At 38.4% G+C, this 17680-nt stretch overlaps 1 protein-coding gene across 12 annotated transcripts in view; it reads right to left on the reverse strand.

Moving 5' to 3' along the window:
- Positions 1 to 292: 292 nt before the first annotated feature.
- The window catches only part of LOC124416081 (afadin), a 90183-nt gene continuing 72795 nt past the window's right edge, over positions 293 to 17680 (reverse strand). For 4 of the 12 annotated variants that reach the window (XM_046896928.1, XM_046896930.1, XM_046896938.1 and 1 more), the window contains 21 exons: positions 16307 to 16698; positions 15516 to 15634; positions 14498 to 14737; positions 12742 to 13016; positions 11935 to 12596; positions 11490 to 11738; positions 11133 to 11279; positions 10687 to 10752; positions 10459 to 10532; positions 9984 to 10102; positions 9124 to 9288; positions 5243 to 5341; positions 4920 to 5058; positions 4420 to 4653; positions 3525 to 4099; positions 3239 to 3482; positions 3006 to 3129; positions 1976 to 2843; positions 1619 to 1878; positions 708 to 817; positions 293 to 603 (listed from right to left, as the gene is read on the reverse strand). In XM_046896928.1, coding sequence (XP_046752884.1) covers positions 381 to 603; positions 708 to 817; positions 1619 to 1878; positions 1976 to 2843; positions 3006 to 3129; positions 3239 to 3482; positions 3525 to 4099; positions 4420 to 4653; positions 4920 to 5058; positions 5243 to 5341; positions 9124 to 9288; positions 9984 to 10102; positions 10459 to 10532; positions 10687 to 10752; positions 11133 to 11279; positions 11490 to 11738; positions 11935 to 12596; positions 12742 to 13016; positions 14498 to 14737; positions 15516 to 15634; positions 16307 to 16698 — 5384 coding nt within the window. In that variant the 3' untranslated portion in view covers positions 293 to 380. The other 8 variants (XM_046896929.1, XM_046896935.1, XM_046896933.1 and 5 more) reach the window with 8 other exon arrangements.

The following is a 17680-nucleotide window of genomic DNA, read 5'->3' on the forward strand; positions in this document are numbered from 1 at the left end:
TTAATGTTGTAAACGAAATTAAAACATAACGTATAAACATAGATAGTTGTAAAATCGACAAAATGATTCTTTACACTTCATTTCCGAAATGAATGTATCATAAGCAATGCGAATGTATAGTTATAAAACACAATTTTTACTATGATTACTACACCTCAAATTTTTTCACAACAGATCTGTAATACCTACGTTTTTTTCCAGATTTCATCAACTTCATGCATATGTTTACTGTTTGTTGTAGAAATTTATTGTTTAATATTCTATATTCTTGTATATTTACCATACGATTTTGCAGTTAGCCATTCATAGCATATTGTTTAAGTATTGCAGACCTTCTTATTATTTCAGTGTAAGTTGCTATGATAATCCAAAATTTAGATCTAACTTCTATTATTATTACCAGGACTGAGAGCGCTACCAATATTATCTATTTCACGTTGTGCTCGAGAAATTTTCACTTTGTCACGCGGCGTACCATCCTCACCCGTCTCCATTGCAAACATCTTCATCTTTTCTTTGAAACTCAACTGTTCGGGTACTGCACCTAGTTGAGAATTTTGTTGCTGTTTTTGCTTTTCCGCCAAGCGTCTCTGTCTCGGATCCCTGAATAAAAATATCTCATTGAATTATGGCAAATAGATGTAACTTTGCTGGTTTCATTTGTTACGGGCAAGGAAATATTTATAAGAAACACAGTTTTAACTTACTTGTAAACTTCCTGAGCTCCTATAACACCTGGGGTTCCTCCAGGAAATAAACCAGGTCCTTCTGGAGTTTTAGGAGATGCTAACATATTCTCTGCATCATTTATAAAGTTCTGTGAACAAAATTTTATATCTCTAATGGAAACTTTTTTTCTACAAGGTATATGATACATAAATAAACGCTAACATCATTTGACATCTATCAACTTATTACATTCATGGAATGAAAATTATTAAAAAAAAAAAAAAAAAAAACGAAATGATCTTTATAATAAACAAATTTACAGTTAATGCATATAGTATAGCGATGAAGTTGCGAATGATTACTGGTTAAACTACGTCGTATGTATGACTGCAGTAATGAAGACGAAATTTGTTTTTTTATGATGTGGCCGATGATTTAAACATATTCTTATCGATGAGATGACGTGATTGAGCCTCATGAATATGCAATCCAAATTCACAATATTATACAGATATCATGCAATGATTACTGTAGATGATTATACAGATGTACATACAGTACAACGTTGCAATTTTGAGATGTGTATACTGTATACCTTATTCGAATATCTGCCAACGTGTGCATTTTGACAAAATATTTAATTTTTTAATTGTTCACAATGTGTCCACACAGCTGAATTGTCTACAAACAATTATTACTAATACTTCATAGTTACTTCTGCGCTATAGAAACAAGTTGTGAACTCTACATCTTTGTGTTTTATTAACATAAGTATGGAAATAGGTATTAATTGAATAGTTTTTTAATACAGAATAGCGATCTACCCGAATTGAATGATTACTGTAGCAGTAATTTTATGTGGTACGACTGAATTTTTGAATGCTAGTAGAACTTGTATACATGGATATTGGGCATAATTTTTAATCTTTACAAAGTGTAGGATACTTACATTAGGATCCTCTCTAATGGTGTTCATCGTAATAGATGATGAATTGGTAGTAGAGTTTGCAATCCGCGGTGTCGGATCTGTGTTCGCATTAGGATCATGGAAAGAAACTCTTTTCACTGCAGTTGTTTGATGTGAATTACTCACAGCAATACTTGACGTCGTTGAAGTATTTGACCTAAGGGCACTCTGTTGAGACATCACTGCATAGCTAGAGCCACGTTCAGGTGGCGGTGGAGCGTCGTTACTCTCATTTTGCGATGCTGTAATTATAGAATTTTACCCCAAGTTGAACAACTGTATCAATTATGTGAGCCACCATGGATAATGAAATTGTGGATGCACTTATGAGACACTTACACGGGGGTGAACTTGGTCCATTTATGACCAGATTATCCAAACGCAACATTCCAGGATGAAGTTGATGCTGGCTTCTCAAGTTAGACTGATGTTGCTGCTGCTGCTGCTGCTGCTGCTGTTGCTGCTGCTGTTGTTGCTGCTGATAGATTTGCTGTTGCAGTTGCATTTGCTGATGCATTTGTAGCTGCTGTTGTTGTTGTCGGATATCTTCCTCTCGTTTTCGATGATTCTCATCAAATTCAGCTTGCTTCCTTTTCAGCTCTTCCATCCTACGTTCTCGGTCTCTGTCTTCGTTCGACTGTGCAGGGCTTAAGGAACCAGACTTCTGACCACTTCCAAGCTGGCCCATAGTTGAACCATACATAGGCGACATGGGTCCTTGACTCATCGTACTCTGTTGACTTTGGTTTTGCTGTAAGTGGGATGTGCCTGAGCTGTCACTCTGTCCAGGATATGTGTTGCCGCCTCCAGGTGGTCCTTGTTGACTCATAGCCGTGTGGGTCGGGATGTTTATGGATTGCAATTGGCTGCTAACTGGTTGAGGTGACAGAGTTCCCCGTATAGATTGATTGTTGGAATTTCCTCTTGTCAGATTCGATTGTTGATTGGCTTGATTCGATCTGTCTTGGGCGGCAGCCATTCGAAGAAGACCTTGGACACGCTGGGCACTTTCTTGCTCAAGATCGTTATTTTCTTCATCATCATCTTGCTGATTTGCAGCCTCTTCAGCTCTCCTTTGAAAATCTCGTTCCAACTGAAGAGCTCTAAGCTGCTCTTCTTGCTGCGGTGTCCTGTTTGGCAATGCACTTAGTTCCGCTATTTGATGATCTCGCCACTGCCTCGCTGCTTCTCTTCGTCGAGCTTGTTCCTAAAATTCAGAATTATTCATCAGTTTTACGGAAAATAAGATCGATGTTGATTATTTTCCATTAGTTATTGTCAGCAGGATGCTTCAAAAAGGTACAAAAGCCAGTTTCTTTCATCTACGATCTAAAGATTAATAATATGTCTTTATGCTAAGTTTACACACTTTTTCTCTCTCTTCACGTTGCCAAGGATTAGTCGCACTATATTGATATTGTCGAGGCTGTTGCGTCGGTCCAGTTGTAGGATAAAAACTGCCTCTGGGAGGTTCACCCATACTTGCGGTGTACCTGCAGATGAACATGGAAACAAAAAGTACCGTAAGTGTGCCGCCAAAGAAGCACATATGAACAATAGCCAACGAAATTTGTTCTTTTTTATAATGGTAAGGCTTTTTACCTAGAGTCAGGCTGTTTACTGTACAATGGATGTGTCGAAGTATTTGGCGGTGGTGGAGGGGGGCTTTCTCTGTAAGCATCTTCGGGAAGGTGAGGTCTCAGAATGTTTTCAACATTCCCCTGAATATTTCCGTCTCCATTTTGCATTCTATTTGTTATCTGCTCTCCTTGATATTGACCATTTCTAGGATCCGTTGATCCGTTGGAATACTGTGGGCTATTTTGAGCACTAGGAAATTGGCGATTTTGCTCTGCAAATTGTCTGTTTGGGTCAAGTATCTGGCGATTTGGATCCTGAAGTCCCAATTGTCTGGGGTCCATTACTAGACCATTACCGCCTCGAACAGAATCGTGCTTCACTTTAGGTGTCGTGCCGTATTGTCCGTAAGGTTGTTGATGTTTACTGAATTGACTGTACTGCCCGTACTGTCCATCTGGGTAATTAAAATGCTGTGCACTTTGCCTCGTATTGTATGTTGGAGAAGTTGGGCCCAAATTAGGAGTGGAACCGATAGGTCGTGATGGTCTAGTAGAGTTTGCTGCTTGAGCCGCAGTCAATGGTCGAACATTGTAAACATTTTGGCGGTATTGAGTAGGGATAGGTCCAGCACCTCGCAATTCACGTCTCCTAACTTCTTCCTGCATCTCTTGGAGTTTGGCTTCTTGACGAATTATGTCACGAGACGATTGGGATCTTGGAGGAGCGCCTTGTTGCTGCAGTTGATTAACAGGATAATTCTGTTGCTGACCTTGCGGAATGTATGCAGATATCGGTCGATCCCTGCCTTGGCTTGTATCAGTTGCTGGTCGATTGAGAGAGTTTTGAGAACCTCTTAAGCTTTTTTGCGTATGCAAAGGACTTCTGAAAGTAATAAATTCCGTATTGTTGATAAAAGGTTTAATTAAGATCAACAAGTATAATATGTCATTAAATGAAAAAAATTTTCACCAATCAGAATACAACTATAAATATTACTTAGACAATCTGTAATTAATGTTTGCACACATTCTGTTCAGTATACAGTATTGGACCTCTTACTGAATATTCGTGCACGAAGATCATAATTTTTTCGAACGACAAACATTTTTACCAAACATGATGCAAACAAAGACAAATTCAGTGAGAACGATAAGAAACTGTTCCACAGTAACTATTGAGACTGGTAACGTGGGAAGACTGACCGATCGTCCAATGGCTGTGGCGGACTAGGCTGTTGTTTCATTCCTGGATCTTGATTTCTGTACACGCTCAAATTTTGATAAAATCTTTCTGCTTCGTTACTTTGTGAATTACTATTTGGAGGAATAGTATGTGCTTGGCTTGGATTCAGATTGGGAGATGATTGTTGCCGGCTGACTAAACCTGTAGGTGGCAACGTTCCTGCGCGCATGGGGTCATGTAAACTATGACTTGATCTGTAAGTAGGTGTAGCAGTTTATTATAATTCATAATAATACCTCGAATTTCTTGTTATACGTGAAAGGATTAATATCAGAAAGTTTATTTTCCCACAAACCAGTTATTAGTAGTTGCTTGATTACTTCTAATATGTAATGAAATTCGTGTAATGAATTGATGACGGTTTTATTATTGGCATAAATGATTCTGGTATTCATATTGGATTCAACTTTTTCAAATATGATAAATTGCCTAAGCTTTACACAATGTATGCTATACTTACCGAGAACGCAATGTGGTTGCTCCATTCATTGCTGGCATTGGAGGAGGTTGCACTGGAGGGGTGACGCTATTGCTAGAAGATGCCCGACTATATCCCGGATTGAAAATTTCATGTTGCTGTTTTCCCTCTGTTCCTACATCTGGGAAAATTAGATGCATTGAAATATTGGATATTCAAATCAAGACCCCATGCAGCAAAACTTGGTTTTGATAAGAGTGGTGTAATGAAGAGTGTGAATTGTACAACGTGAATGAGTTGAGATGAAATAAACGCCATTTTCTGAATCAAACAGCACTCAATTCATTGGGATATGTATTACTTACTATGCAGGGCTGGGACAGACTTGCTGCTATGAATTTGTTGGGGAGTAGCATCGTGTCCAAGTCGTGACGGTAGATCACGCTCGCTCATGCGACGGGGCCCTGTGATAGCACAAGATGCAGAAAGATGCAATTGGTTAATGCTCTAATGTGCTGAAAGCTGCATAATTACTAAACGAAACGTGCTCGCATGCTTCATTCTATTATGCTATTAATTGAATTTGCAGAGTATAATGTATAATGTATTGATTGATTCAAATAAAGCCACAACTTCGAATTTGAACTCATTTGACCTGACTCGATTGACCCATACGTAACTTGTGTTAAGAAATAATTTGACATATCCTAATTCTAATTCGAGATGTGAATTTATTTGAGTAACGAACATATGCATGTATATGGTCTTCATAAATATGATTAAGCTAATGAAAATGTAAAGTATTGCAGAGAAGCAGATTTATTTAGTAATTTATAAGACTATCGGAAAAATAATAACAAGTTCCCAGGCAGAATCATTGCAATATAAACTAATTGAAAAAATATGTTATCACTATGTATGTTCCAAGAAGAGACATATAACGGATTAGGTGATGAAAAATACTGATGTGTGGTAATCACATGAAAAATGGGAATGAACAGACACTTTGCAGTGCTAAATGGATGGAAGATATAAACGGTATCAGCCAAAACTGTAGTTTTAAACTGATATAAGAATATTAAATGTACCGTTGACCACTATGTTTTAGTTTCCGTTATTTCTATCTCGTGATGGGGAAGAAGTTTTTTTATGGTTTAATGTACATCTAGGTTTTAGTATTGCATACCTAAGATAAATAAAATATTGCCATGGAGTGCAATATTTAAATTTTTTCTCGTTTTCGGCAAATAATAAAAATGAAGGGCAATTAAGTGTTGGATTGAATGCTCGTTTATTGTGAAATTTTTATGAAATAAAGTATTCAACTGAACCAGGCAGTGTAACTGTCAAAACACATCGAAAATATTATCTGCCGGCTTACGCATTTCCAATACATTATCCAGCGGTGGAAATTCTCGAAAAATCCAGTCTCCTCTTTCAAATCTGGGTGTCGGTTTTTGTTCAGAAATGTCTAAATCAGTTTTACATTTTCTTTTTACAATTGAAGTTTTCTTTCGCATTGGCTTTTGAACTTTGGTACAGTGGCGCTTAACGATTGCATTTGAGCTGGTCTGAAGAGGGAAATCACAATTTCTTGCCAGCTTGGGCTTCAGAGTTACTTTTGCCGGACCTTTCTTTAATTGGGAAACAGTGTAAAAACTCTTCATGTCATCATCATTGGGAGAATTTTTATTTGCTAGGCTGCTGGAAATATTTCCGCAGCTTTGAGAAACTAATGGCTTCTTCAAAGATGATGCCGACACATTTGAGCTGTCTGAATGCATAGCTAATTCATCAGAGCTCTTTGATTTCTTTTTGGTTCTTATAAATGACTCCGGAAATTTTGTTGTTTGCTCACACTCATGGGTAACCAATTTATTTTTTTGATTTTGACAGTCTTTGTGGATGATTTGCTTTTGACATAAATTATCCAAGCTTTTAGACTTTGGTGAGTTACTTTTTAAAGCAATACGGCGTTTTTCGTGTGAATTTTCTTCAGTAATAGATACGGTGCTACTTTCATTTGTAATGATTTCACTTCCAAACTTGGACAATAGTGGTTGAATGTGAAAGAACGTAAGATTTTCGTTTAGCATTTCTGGTGCTGAGACAACCCTTGAACAACTAGGGAATACGAAATACTTTGGCGAATTGTCCATGTGTTCAGCCATATATGGCTCAAGGCTTGACGGTGAGACCAGGTCTTTCAGTGACCAATATTTCTCAAGTTTATTAATTCGTTTTGACAATTCAAAACCTGGTGATATATTCAATGTACTCAAAACCGTGGGAATCGAATATTTCCCACAATATTGGGTATGTGAAGTATTGATCATTCCAAAATTTGGACAATTGATAGTATTCTCATTGCTGTTGTAACTGCTGTTCGTATTCGATTCTGTGGTTACACACTTTTCAGAATCTTCAGTTTTGTTATCAGCCTCTATTTCTATCTCATGAATTTTTATACATTCTGGTATGAATAAGGGAGCATCAAGATTGTCTAGATTTGAAAATTCCTTGAGTTGTTGTATTATCTCTTGTTGTTCAGCTAGTGATAACTTTGAATCACTCTTTTTCAATTCACCTGGTGAATCATCATCATCGTCTATCATCGTACTGGCATCACTAATTGTTGCCGCAACACACAATTCGGTATCGTTCATCCCACTTAAATGCGTTTTGCTTGTTTTTTCTGAATGGTTTTCAACTGTGCCATTGCAGTTTGGACATTTGTTATTGCTGGATTCATCTTTGGCTTGAATGTCTAGTAGAATCATACTCCATTCCTTCTCACGTGTCGTCGAAACAAATTTATCTTGCATAAGCAGATCTGCTTCCGATTTGAATTGTTTATAGCTCGAATTTTTTCTAACTGTAATTTCTGGACTTCGTGGCGATGCGATATCAGGCTCGGATGAGAACTGTCTGGAGCCAATTAAATTTTTTGATTTGAATTTGATAATCCCAGCATCGCCAAGTTTTGAAAAATGCCTAGCCAACGCTGCAACTCGTCCACAACCCAAACGAACCTCTTCTGGAGATTTCCAACATTTACTAGCATTTGAATTTTCGCTGGAAACGTCACTGTTGAGTCCGCTCAAATCGAGATTAAGTTCAGGCATTATTGTATGCATCTGAAGAGTTGGTAAGGCATGTTTTTCTGCAATTTCAATATTTTCACCATTATCTGTAGAGTCTGAAGGTGTACTACTATTCTGCACTTCACTTGAGTCAACATTTTCAAAGTCGACTGTATCATCACCAGCAGTAGGTACATGTTTCACCTCGATTGGAGCTATAATTATTTCTGCATTTGTCCCAGATACCGGACGCCTTGATGAATTCAAATTGTTACAGGAGCAGTATTCCATAAGTTGATTTTTATTTGAACCTAGTTCAATATCTTTTGAAAGCGAATAAGATCTACCTCCTGACTTGATGGGATTTTTATATGATATTTCACTGGCTTTCTTCAACGTCTTATTACCTAGATTCAAATTTTCTGTCACAGAGCAATTTTCAATATGTAAAAATGACTTTGAGCAAGTCTTTCCTTTATAGTGGTCGGTTGATAAGTTTATGTGCAAATTATCGCAATCTTTTGATTTGTACGGAATACTGTGATGTTTGAAATCACCGGAAAATACGCTTTCCTGCGAGTGACAGGATAGTTCTAAGCCTTCGTCAGACTGGTCAATGTACGGTATAGAAGGCTCACTGTCCAATGAAATGGTTTTCTGTTCCATTTGTTCACTCTTTATACATGTTGCATCATTTTCTGACGAATAGAGACTATCCTGGGATTGATTTTTAGTAGGAAATATTAATTCAGTCTTGTCATTATTGTAATAACCATATTGAGGAATAACTGGATTTTGTGGTTGAATTTTTTTCCTCATGGGATACGCAGGATAACGATCTATATGGCTCGGAATAGTCAGGAACATTGGACTCGGTTCTTGAATAATAGGAATTTGTCTCTTATCAACCCATAGTCGTTTAGACCGATTGTACTCTTCATCGCTGGGCAATTCGTCAATTGGGCACATCGCTAAATTTGATTGAGGATTAACATTCTGACGTAACAATGTCCTGTTCTGAGACGGTGGACAAAAACTTTGCTGCGACTGGGATTCTAAATTCTGTAGTCCTATAGTTAGCTTTTGCGAAGAAGCTTGATTAGGGTATTGAAATCGATTAAAGTACTGCATCCTAGGTAATTGGTTGTGGGTTACTGTCGCACCTGGTTGAATATAGTCCGCCTCCCAATCGACCAAGTGTTCTTGGTATGCCGATTGCTTTGGTACAGATAAAAGATTGCCCATCGAGTGCGACGTAGAGGGTTGGGGAGCCTTGTCTGGTATTCTTGGGGGCTCTAAGTGTTCCGACTTTGGTCTGGTCTTATGCGCTGCTTGGAAAAATTGTTAGTTAAGCGTTAGTCAAGCCCAAAATGAGAACGAAATATGCGTAGAAATAGGATAGCAATAAAGATATTTGTTCCTGATATATACAAAAATATGATGCAATTATAGATTGATATTAGATAGAAACAAGAAAATAAGAGTTGACAAGTAAAATATAAGTCGTATACATGGCATAGAGACAAAATTGTTTAATCGCATGAATCTTATTTATTGCAAACTGCATGTATCAAATTGAGCTCAATGTATTCTAGTAGAATACTGCAGACTGATATAATTTACAAAGCGTAGTATAATTCGATTACAATAATACTGAGCAATTAGCCAATTTTGTCAAAAACAATGTTATACCACAAATTTAAGAGATTTTTGAACCCTCGATTATAACCATCTGCAAACCCAATGAAATTATGCAAAGAAGAAAAATAATTTCCTTCAGCATGACGGATGAGTTTATAATGAACACTTTGTATGTAAAAATGATTATGAATGATCTCTGACAGACAACAGGAAGCAAATTTTTAAGCCTATTTAATCGGGCAAGCAATGAAGCAGTTTTCAAGGTTTTCTGATATACATCCACGCGACCGTTTTATGTAGAAAATCATAATCTTGTACAATGGAATCTTATCTGATCGGGTCAAATTTTGTTGTAAAGAGAGCAAATGTTTCGTGTGTTCACCTCTGGTCGTGACAGGGGACTGTTGAGATAACAAAGTTGCCAATCCGTGATATATTGCACCTTGTTTAGCCACCTCTAGAGTGACTATTGGACCCGTGCGAACAAGATATTCAGCAGCCCTATAAAAGTATGAATTCATGTTACTTTTCTCATATTCCTTGAATAAAAATTTTAAAAGTATGGCCTGCTTATCTAATTATTTACATTAAAAATTATATTGCTAAGGTAGATGAGTTTGGTGATTGTTTTCTATCAGCTCAATTTGCCCTATGTAGGTATTTTCAAATAACAAGATACGCATGGTAATAATCTCTAGTATTCCGAGCTACATGAAGTGAAATTATGCGTTTAGGTACTGTTTACGCATTTCATATCATTGATTAATTACAGTCCTTATCAACATCAGAGTAATTATTTCTAGTCATGCTGTGATTAATAAACAATAGTAATATATAAATACGAAGTAAAAACTTACTTTTCTTGAGTAATACCGACCAGACTCTGTCCATCCACTTTCAATAACTGATCTCCTGCAGTTAATCTACCATCCTAAAAATATGACGTGAACAATAAATCTGATATTCGTTTGGATACATAGTAAAATGAGGTTAAGGAGATAATGTTGATAATTTGGTACAAAATTTGGTCTCCTGTCGTTAAAAAAAGTGTACAATTTTGTACACAGATATGTAAGTGAACTTACAGCATCGGCAGCTCCTCCCGCTACCACACTCTTGATGTAAATGCCCAACCTTTCTTGGCCAGATCCCTGAAACGAAATGGTAGAAGGTTAAAGTAAGAAGTTAAAAATAGTAGAAAGAAAACACTTCTACAGAAAAAGATGATTATTTAGCAGGAAATGTACTCCTAAAAAATTTCCTGTCTAGTGGTACAGCTGTTGAATTGTTTACAGTCCAGTGATTTCACGGGAAAATATGTTTCTATCATACTAGTGCGAATTACAAATCAGTTTTCATTCAGTTAAAGTCGAGGTTAAAGTGAAGATGACGATTGTAGTATTTTTAGTTAGCTCGAAAAATCATTGCTGAGGTAATGTCAGTCGGAACTACTCCAAGTAAGACCCACGAGTTTTATCAACAGTTTACAACCCATTTTCACTTTGAACGTGCAGTGTATTTTACGGCATACCTTAGCAGCAACTATGCTGAGTCCCATGCCATTGGTGGATTTGTGCAATTTTATTACTTGAATTTCAGGTTGGTTTTGACTTGATGCTTGCCCAGAATGTCCCGAGTAACCACCAGACCTGTTACTCATGGCGCTCGGACTCCGAGGCTAAAAAAATACATTTCCAGTTAAAAAGTATTTCTCATTGTCGGGTGTATAAATTTTTAGGTAAAATTAAACAAGTATCAACTTGATGATTGGAAGACGATTATATTCTATCTCTAGAAACATGTCCAGCTTTAAACCAGATAGCAACTCAAAATAATCGAATTTCAAACTGAAATGCTATCAATTTTACGGCATTGTGCTAATCTTTACATTGTTATGGTGGTCGATCATGTAGATAGTCCAATATCCGCTACTTGTAGGCTGTGGCGCCATTCTGCACAAGCCGTCTCTCTGCAATGGTGCAAGAAATTCCGCCAAACCAGGTGGTACTCCTCTAATCACTTCACAGCTGTATCCATCTTCCGGTAATAGCAGAGCTAAAGCTAATGTCGGTTCTTCTTCCAGACGGATTTCCCGTCCATCAGCACGAGCTAGTTCATCTGCCACACTTTCAGCCACCTTAATAGCAGATTAAATATGAAAATTGTTTAATATAATTTATAATAAATCAAGAAGCAAACATGTGCATTCACATATGCTTCAGGTTTAACCTCTGAATTTATAGCAGTTGTTCGTGGTTAATTATCAGCAATAAGTTGTTGTCAATGATTCAGAGTGATCAGGAGATTTAGTCACAACGAACACCAATACTCACTCGTACAACATTTTCAATTAATTCTGCTGGTAGTCTTGGCTCGTCGGCTGCAGATTGATACTTTTGAAGCAAGGCTCTAACTTGTAATGAGTTAAGTTTGAAGCAATTTGAACTTAAAATCGCCAGATCGTCTGCATTGTATTTGGGTGCCTGAAGGAGGTGTGTAGCTTGCATAATGGTGGCGAGGTGACATTGACTAGCTAAGTCCAGGCCTTGCCTATCAGCCCAGGTCTCCAGAGCGTTTAGTCTTGCTTTTAATCGACGTCCAAACCATCGAACACAAAGGTTTCCATTCGAAACAAGAGCGTTAAACGCTGTTGCGTTTATAGCGTGAAATAAATGGCTGAAGAGTTGAATGGTCAGTGCAGCATTGACTCGACAACGTCTAAGCAGTGCCATTGTATTCGAAAATATTTGCATGACTCCTGCTTCCTTGGCTGGCTCATCGGCATCTGCCATAAATTGTGACATTGCGGGGGCAAGTTCCAGCGATACGCACTGCACAAGAGATGCAAAAGCTGTGTGTACAGCATCCGCCAATATGTCTTGAGCTCGAGTCGAAAAGGCCCCAACGTGTCTGTCGCTCTTGAGCATATGCAAGAGCTCAGAACCATTGGCAAGCCACAGAGCTAGGGATGAGGCGTCCATGTATCGTTCCTTGAATAAGATTTCACTTTTTAAATGGATTTCATTAATTTCTTCTTCATTACTATATTTATTATTGAATCAATACATATTTTATGATCATTAAAATGAAAAATCGACACTGAACGTGTAATTGTTCGCTGCCTTGTTTTCTCACCTGTATCACCCGTTGAATCATAGTAGCCACGTTAGCAAGCATGACTGTTAGTCTGTGAGCTCTTTCCGTGGGTTGTAGCTCTGGTCTGTAATGAGTGCTAGCGCGGTATCTAGCTGCTAGGTACAATGTATAAGTCGGAGCTAATTTGAACTGTGGAGCAGATGGTTCAACATCGGTAATAACTGCGTGAAGAAATGCTTCCTCAGTTTCTTCAAGGAATTCCAATACAGCTGGCAAAATTGGATCTGTACCCCTAGGATGTCGATCATATTGGGATAGCCTGTGCACACAGAAATAAAACTCAATTTGTTGGCCTCCAAGCTGCAGTCCCCTATATTTGCAATTAATCCTGAGCTGATCATCTGCAATAAACCTGTTTCAACGTGAGCCAGCTCTACTTGACGATAGATTTTGTTATGACTGATATTAACTACTATGAAAAAGTTTTCATTGGATTATGTTAAGGAGAATAATGGTTCCATGTATAATTGAATAACACTGTTGCCTATACACATGCTTTGTTCAATTTTCGACATTTTAATGATATATCAAGATACATTGCATAATGTCGTACATTGAGTAGCTACATGCATGCTCTACTGAGAAAATCAAGAAGTTTAACATACGTATGTGGCAGATGGAAATGGATTATATTAGTTTAATTAACTTTCTAGTGAATTCGGTTGAAAACAAATGGAAATGAATTGATACCCAAGCAAAATTTGGTATGTTCAATTCGTTTCAATTCAAAGTTTGAGCGTAAAAATATATGATATAAAATCGTTATAGTTCCACGGACATTTCACATTTATTACCAATTTACTAGGCACCAATTTATTCATGAAAAGGAACTTATATTCCAATCTCTTGAACAAATTAACAGTATAATACGGACGATTGAATTAATAATGAAATACAAAACTATGCATTAATTAATACAACGAATTATGTACATGAACAATAAAAATGCAAGGAAGATTTCTGGCGCTATATGCAAATTCTACGCTAAAACATGTAAGCATAATAATACCGTGACCACGAGTTCACTACGTGCATGATGAATACTGCTGTCTGATAATCATTTAGGTAGAAGTATTCAAATAGATTAAATTTTGATTCCGAAAGTTTTTGATTTAGAATCTTTTTTGTCTGTATTATCTCCTGTTCGACGATATTTATCACAAAAAAAGGACAACTGCTTCTCACAGATTTATGAAGGTGCGTGGGAAATTCACAATTACAGTTCAAAAATAGAAGCTTAGAACTTCAAATTGCCCAAACAGTGTCTAATAAAGCGTTTGAAAAAAACGGTGTTGAATACGGTGATCACCATTTCTCCGTAGCATTCAATCCAAATTGTGTGTGTACCTTTCACAGCAGTGACACATGATTTCATACAACCTAAGTACATCACTTCACAGAAAATTGGTTTTCTAGAATAAGTTTGGTCAAAAATTATTGGACTAACAAATTATTTGAATAGAGATTCAAGCTTTTTGCACGTCTTGCATCACGCAGCATATAATTCATATTCAGTTAGACTATTTTTCTCAAGCATACATTCAAGCTGTACACTTATATACATATTATATGATCAATATTCTCGCGTGACCATCGGTATAGAATTTGAATCGACTGTCGAAGAAAGAGGTCAAAGAACAATTTCCATAGTTCGCAGCGCGATGCTCTCATCTCGTAGCCGCAGATTCAAATAAGGGTGTGAAAAATGAGCCCCCACATCTACGCATGGGAATGCCTTACCTGTTTCCATCTCGACTGCTAGTGAGACTTGCCGTCTCGACATTGCCGTCGAGATCAAAGGTGGTTTCGTAATTATGCGTGGCTTCTGGCGTGTGTGCATTTTGCGTGGGACTTCTGGCGGTTGCAGCTGCAGATTTAGTCGGGCTAGGTGGATTCGAGCCACCTCCACCGTTTGGGGTCCCTGAGCCCGATCTATATTTTTCGGAATTTACTTCCTGACTTGCGGCGTCTGGCGAACGTCTACACACAGGACGATGATGTGCGCGGAGTAGCAACGTGCATGATGGTGAAAATACAAGCAAAATAATAGTACACTTAGTGGAAACAACAACAAGACCAATCATCGATTAATAATGACGCAGGCATGAATAAAAGGAGGAACAACTAACATATCAAACCCTTAAATCAACTGGCGCAGGTTCTATTTGGACATTAAATGCATCTATTGTACGTTGTGTCGTCGAATTCAAACTCACAAGCTTCTGGACTCTGGAGTCATTTTTTCCTCTCCTAACCGAGAGAGAAAATACCACTTATGGGTAGCTCGGGAAGATCGCCTGATATATTGAAACTCTAGTAAGTACCGATCGCGGTGTAAAGCCGATAATAAAATCCCGAAAATAGCCGGTTGACCCGTGGGAAAGCGAAGCGCCTTCGTTCCACTCGACTTTGTCATTCCACCTGCCGTTAGTGTTCCAACGACCGGCGGCCCGCACCTGCACATTCGTCGTAGCAATTGACCATCTGTCGGATGAACAGGTCCGGGCAGAAATTGGCGGACGTTTCTTTTCTCGTTAAAACCGTAATTCATTTTTTGCTATTGTATACATATTATGTATGACAGAATATTCCAAGGCGATCTTCGAGGCTTAAGCAGAGTCTCGTGACAAGGAAATTTGAATAAATATAAACAAGCTGGGAGATCTTAACGTTTAAACAACATCGATTTTACGTCAGGCTTTTCAATTACTAATCAGAGTTGCGGGATCCTCAGCTGCAAGGGGATGAAGCGGCTTACCTGTCGTAGGAGTAATCCAGTTGTCTGTTCGAGTCGTGTCTCTGTCGTATCCGATCTTCAGGAACCGGATCAATGAACCTGAAGGTATGCATCCTTCCAAATTTGATTATTGCGCCATTCTGAAAAATACGTATAACGAGAAATTTTACACCATGCAGGCTCGTCAGCAAACATCTCAACTCCTCGAAAACTTATGCGTTAATTATTTATAATCGTATTATCTCAGATCGAAACGACTGCCCATGACGACTGTTTCCTCTTAGCTATTTACGTACGTATGTACGTAGTTTCGCGTAATACGCAAATCCACACGTCTCTGATTAAATATTTATCTCTTATGCCTTCTCGTGTGCGCCCCCAACCCAACTGTTCTTCATTTAACGATCTATTGTCTTTGTAACTAAATTAGTTCAGGTCAATAATTTAGCCGATACGTCATTCTCAACTACAGAAATTTCGTCAAGGGTTTCCCTACCGGCTTAGTATAACGTAATGCGTTGTACGCCAGTCTATCATCCAGTTTTCGCGTGTAGCTCAAGATACATTAGTCAGGACATACGCGACTGAATATCTCTCAAGTGGGTATATTATCGTTACTCTCAAACCATCCAAACCCTATCAGAACGGTATTTAATTTTACATCGTTCTTTACGTAAAAGTATCGATACAATTTTCTCTTCTTTTCCGTATTTCCGAACTCGAACATCAGAAGAGAGGTAGACAAGATAAAAGGAAAAATAAAAAAGTAAAAAGAAATGACAGGCAGGAAAAGAGTGAGCAGAAGTACAAACCTGGAGTATGGTGGTCTGATATATCCTCTGGTTATTAACGTATGTGTGAGCGTCCCTGGAACACGGGGTGAGCGTGACAATGTTCTCCGTGAAAGCGATCACGCAATGCCTTGGCATCACCGTCGGTCCAGCAAGGGTCAAGGTCTGAGCTTGTACAGCCTGAGGTCCGACTGGTCGCTCGGATCCAACTTCCGTTACGTTTGGCTGAAGACGGTGTCGCACACCGCCACCGCTCGGTATTTCCGTTCCGTCCGGATTCAATTCCAGAAGAAACGGAAGACGCTCGTCCTCGTACCGATGGTCCAGGTCGCTCCATTTACCCGCTGGTTTCTTCTTACGTTTCCTCGGCACGTAATCCGCTGGCCTACGCCTCACGTGGAACATAATGGATCCTGAAATCAGAAAGCAATGTCCTTATAGCGCCAGTCAGTTTACCTTCGGACATGTTTTTTCTTTTCTTCTACCATCACGCACGCCTTCAAGGGGAATATTTGATAGCTGGAACTCTTTCTTTAATATGTACTCAATATTTGCTCACAAAATTGTCTGTTTGGATAATCGGATGAATGATTGGCAACTGTTGGCTCAATCAATCAGCGTCAAAGTTCAGTATTGGATTGGCTCTGCAAGTGTACCAATAGTAGATAATGAATTTGAGATTGACGCAGGCTAGTGTTAATTTTTGTTCTTAGACGAGGCTTTCTTTGGTTCCGTCTATTGTCAAGTCTCAACACCGAACATACAAATGGCGAAGCGAAGCTTCCTTCTTTTCGGATCATCCATTTGCGGGATGTGATATCTTATCCACAGTCGTAAAAACCGTGTCTACGTAAACTGAAACTTTTACAACTGTGTAACGTTGACTTACGCAGAACTGCAATATGTGATACAGAAATTCGTCGTCAAACAATAGCCATTCTTCCACGTACCAAAAACGGCTTATCACTCACCCAAATCAATTTTCTCACACATATTGTAAAGATCCGTGAAATGTTTATATTACATAGAGAAACAAGAAAAAGGAATAAAAACGAATTCAGAGAAATTGGAATCCTTCAATCACAGGAAACGAAGTATAAGATACGGATTTCTATGAGACATTTATAGGGTTATTTTTAACTTGACAATACCCGGAGGTATCGTTTCACTCAAGCAAATCAAGAGTCGAGCGAATGACGCGGGGACGAAGAACCCCCCTTAAGTCAGGCAGACCGTGACGCCAACGACAAGACGTTACGTTATGCGTAACGTGCAAGCAAACGTGTAGGTATGTTGTGCAGTACTTATACAGTTGCACGTGTCTTCAATTCCGTAGAGTTTCGTGTATGGGTAATCGTTGCACGAACCAAGCGCATCCTGTCCTGTCGACGTATT

Source organism: Diprion similis, chromosome 2 (assembly GCF_021155765.1).
Source record: "Diprion similis isolate iyDipSimi1 chromosome 2, iyDipSimi1.1, whole genome shotgun sequence".
NCBI lineage: Eukaryota > Metazoa > Arthropoda > Insecta > Hymenoptera > Diprionidae > Diprion > Diprion similis.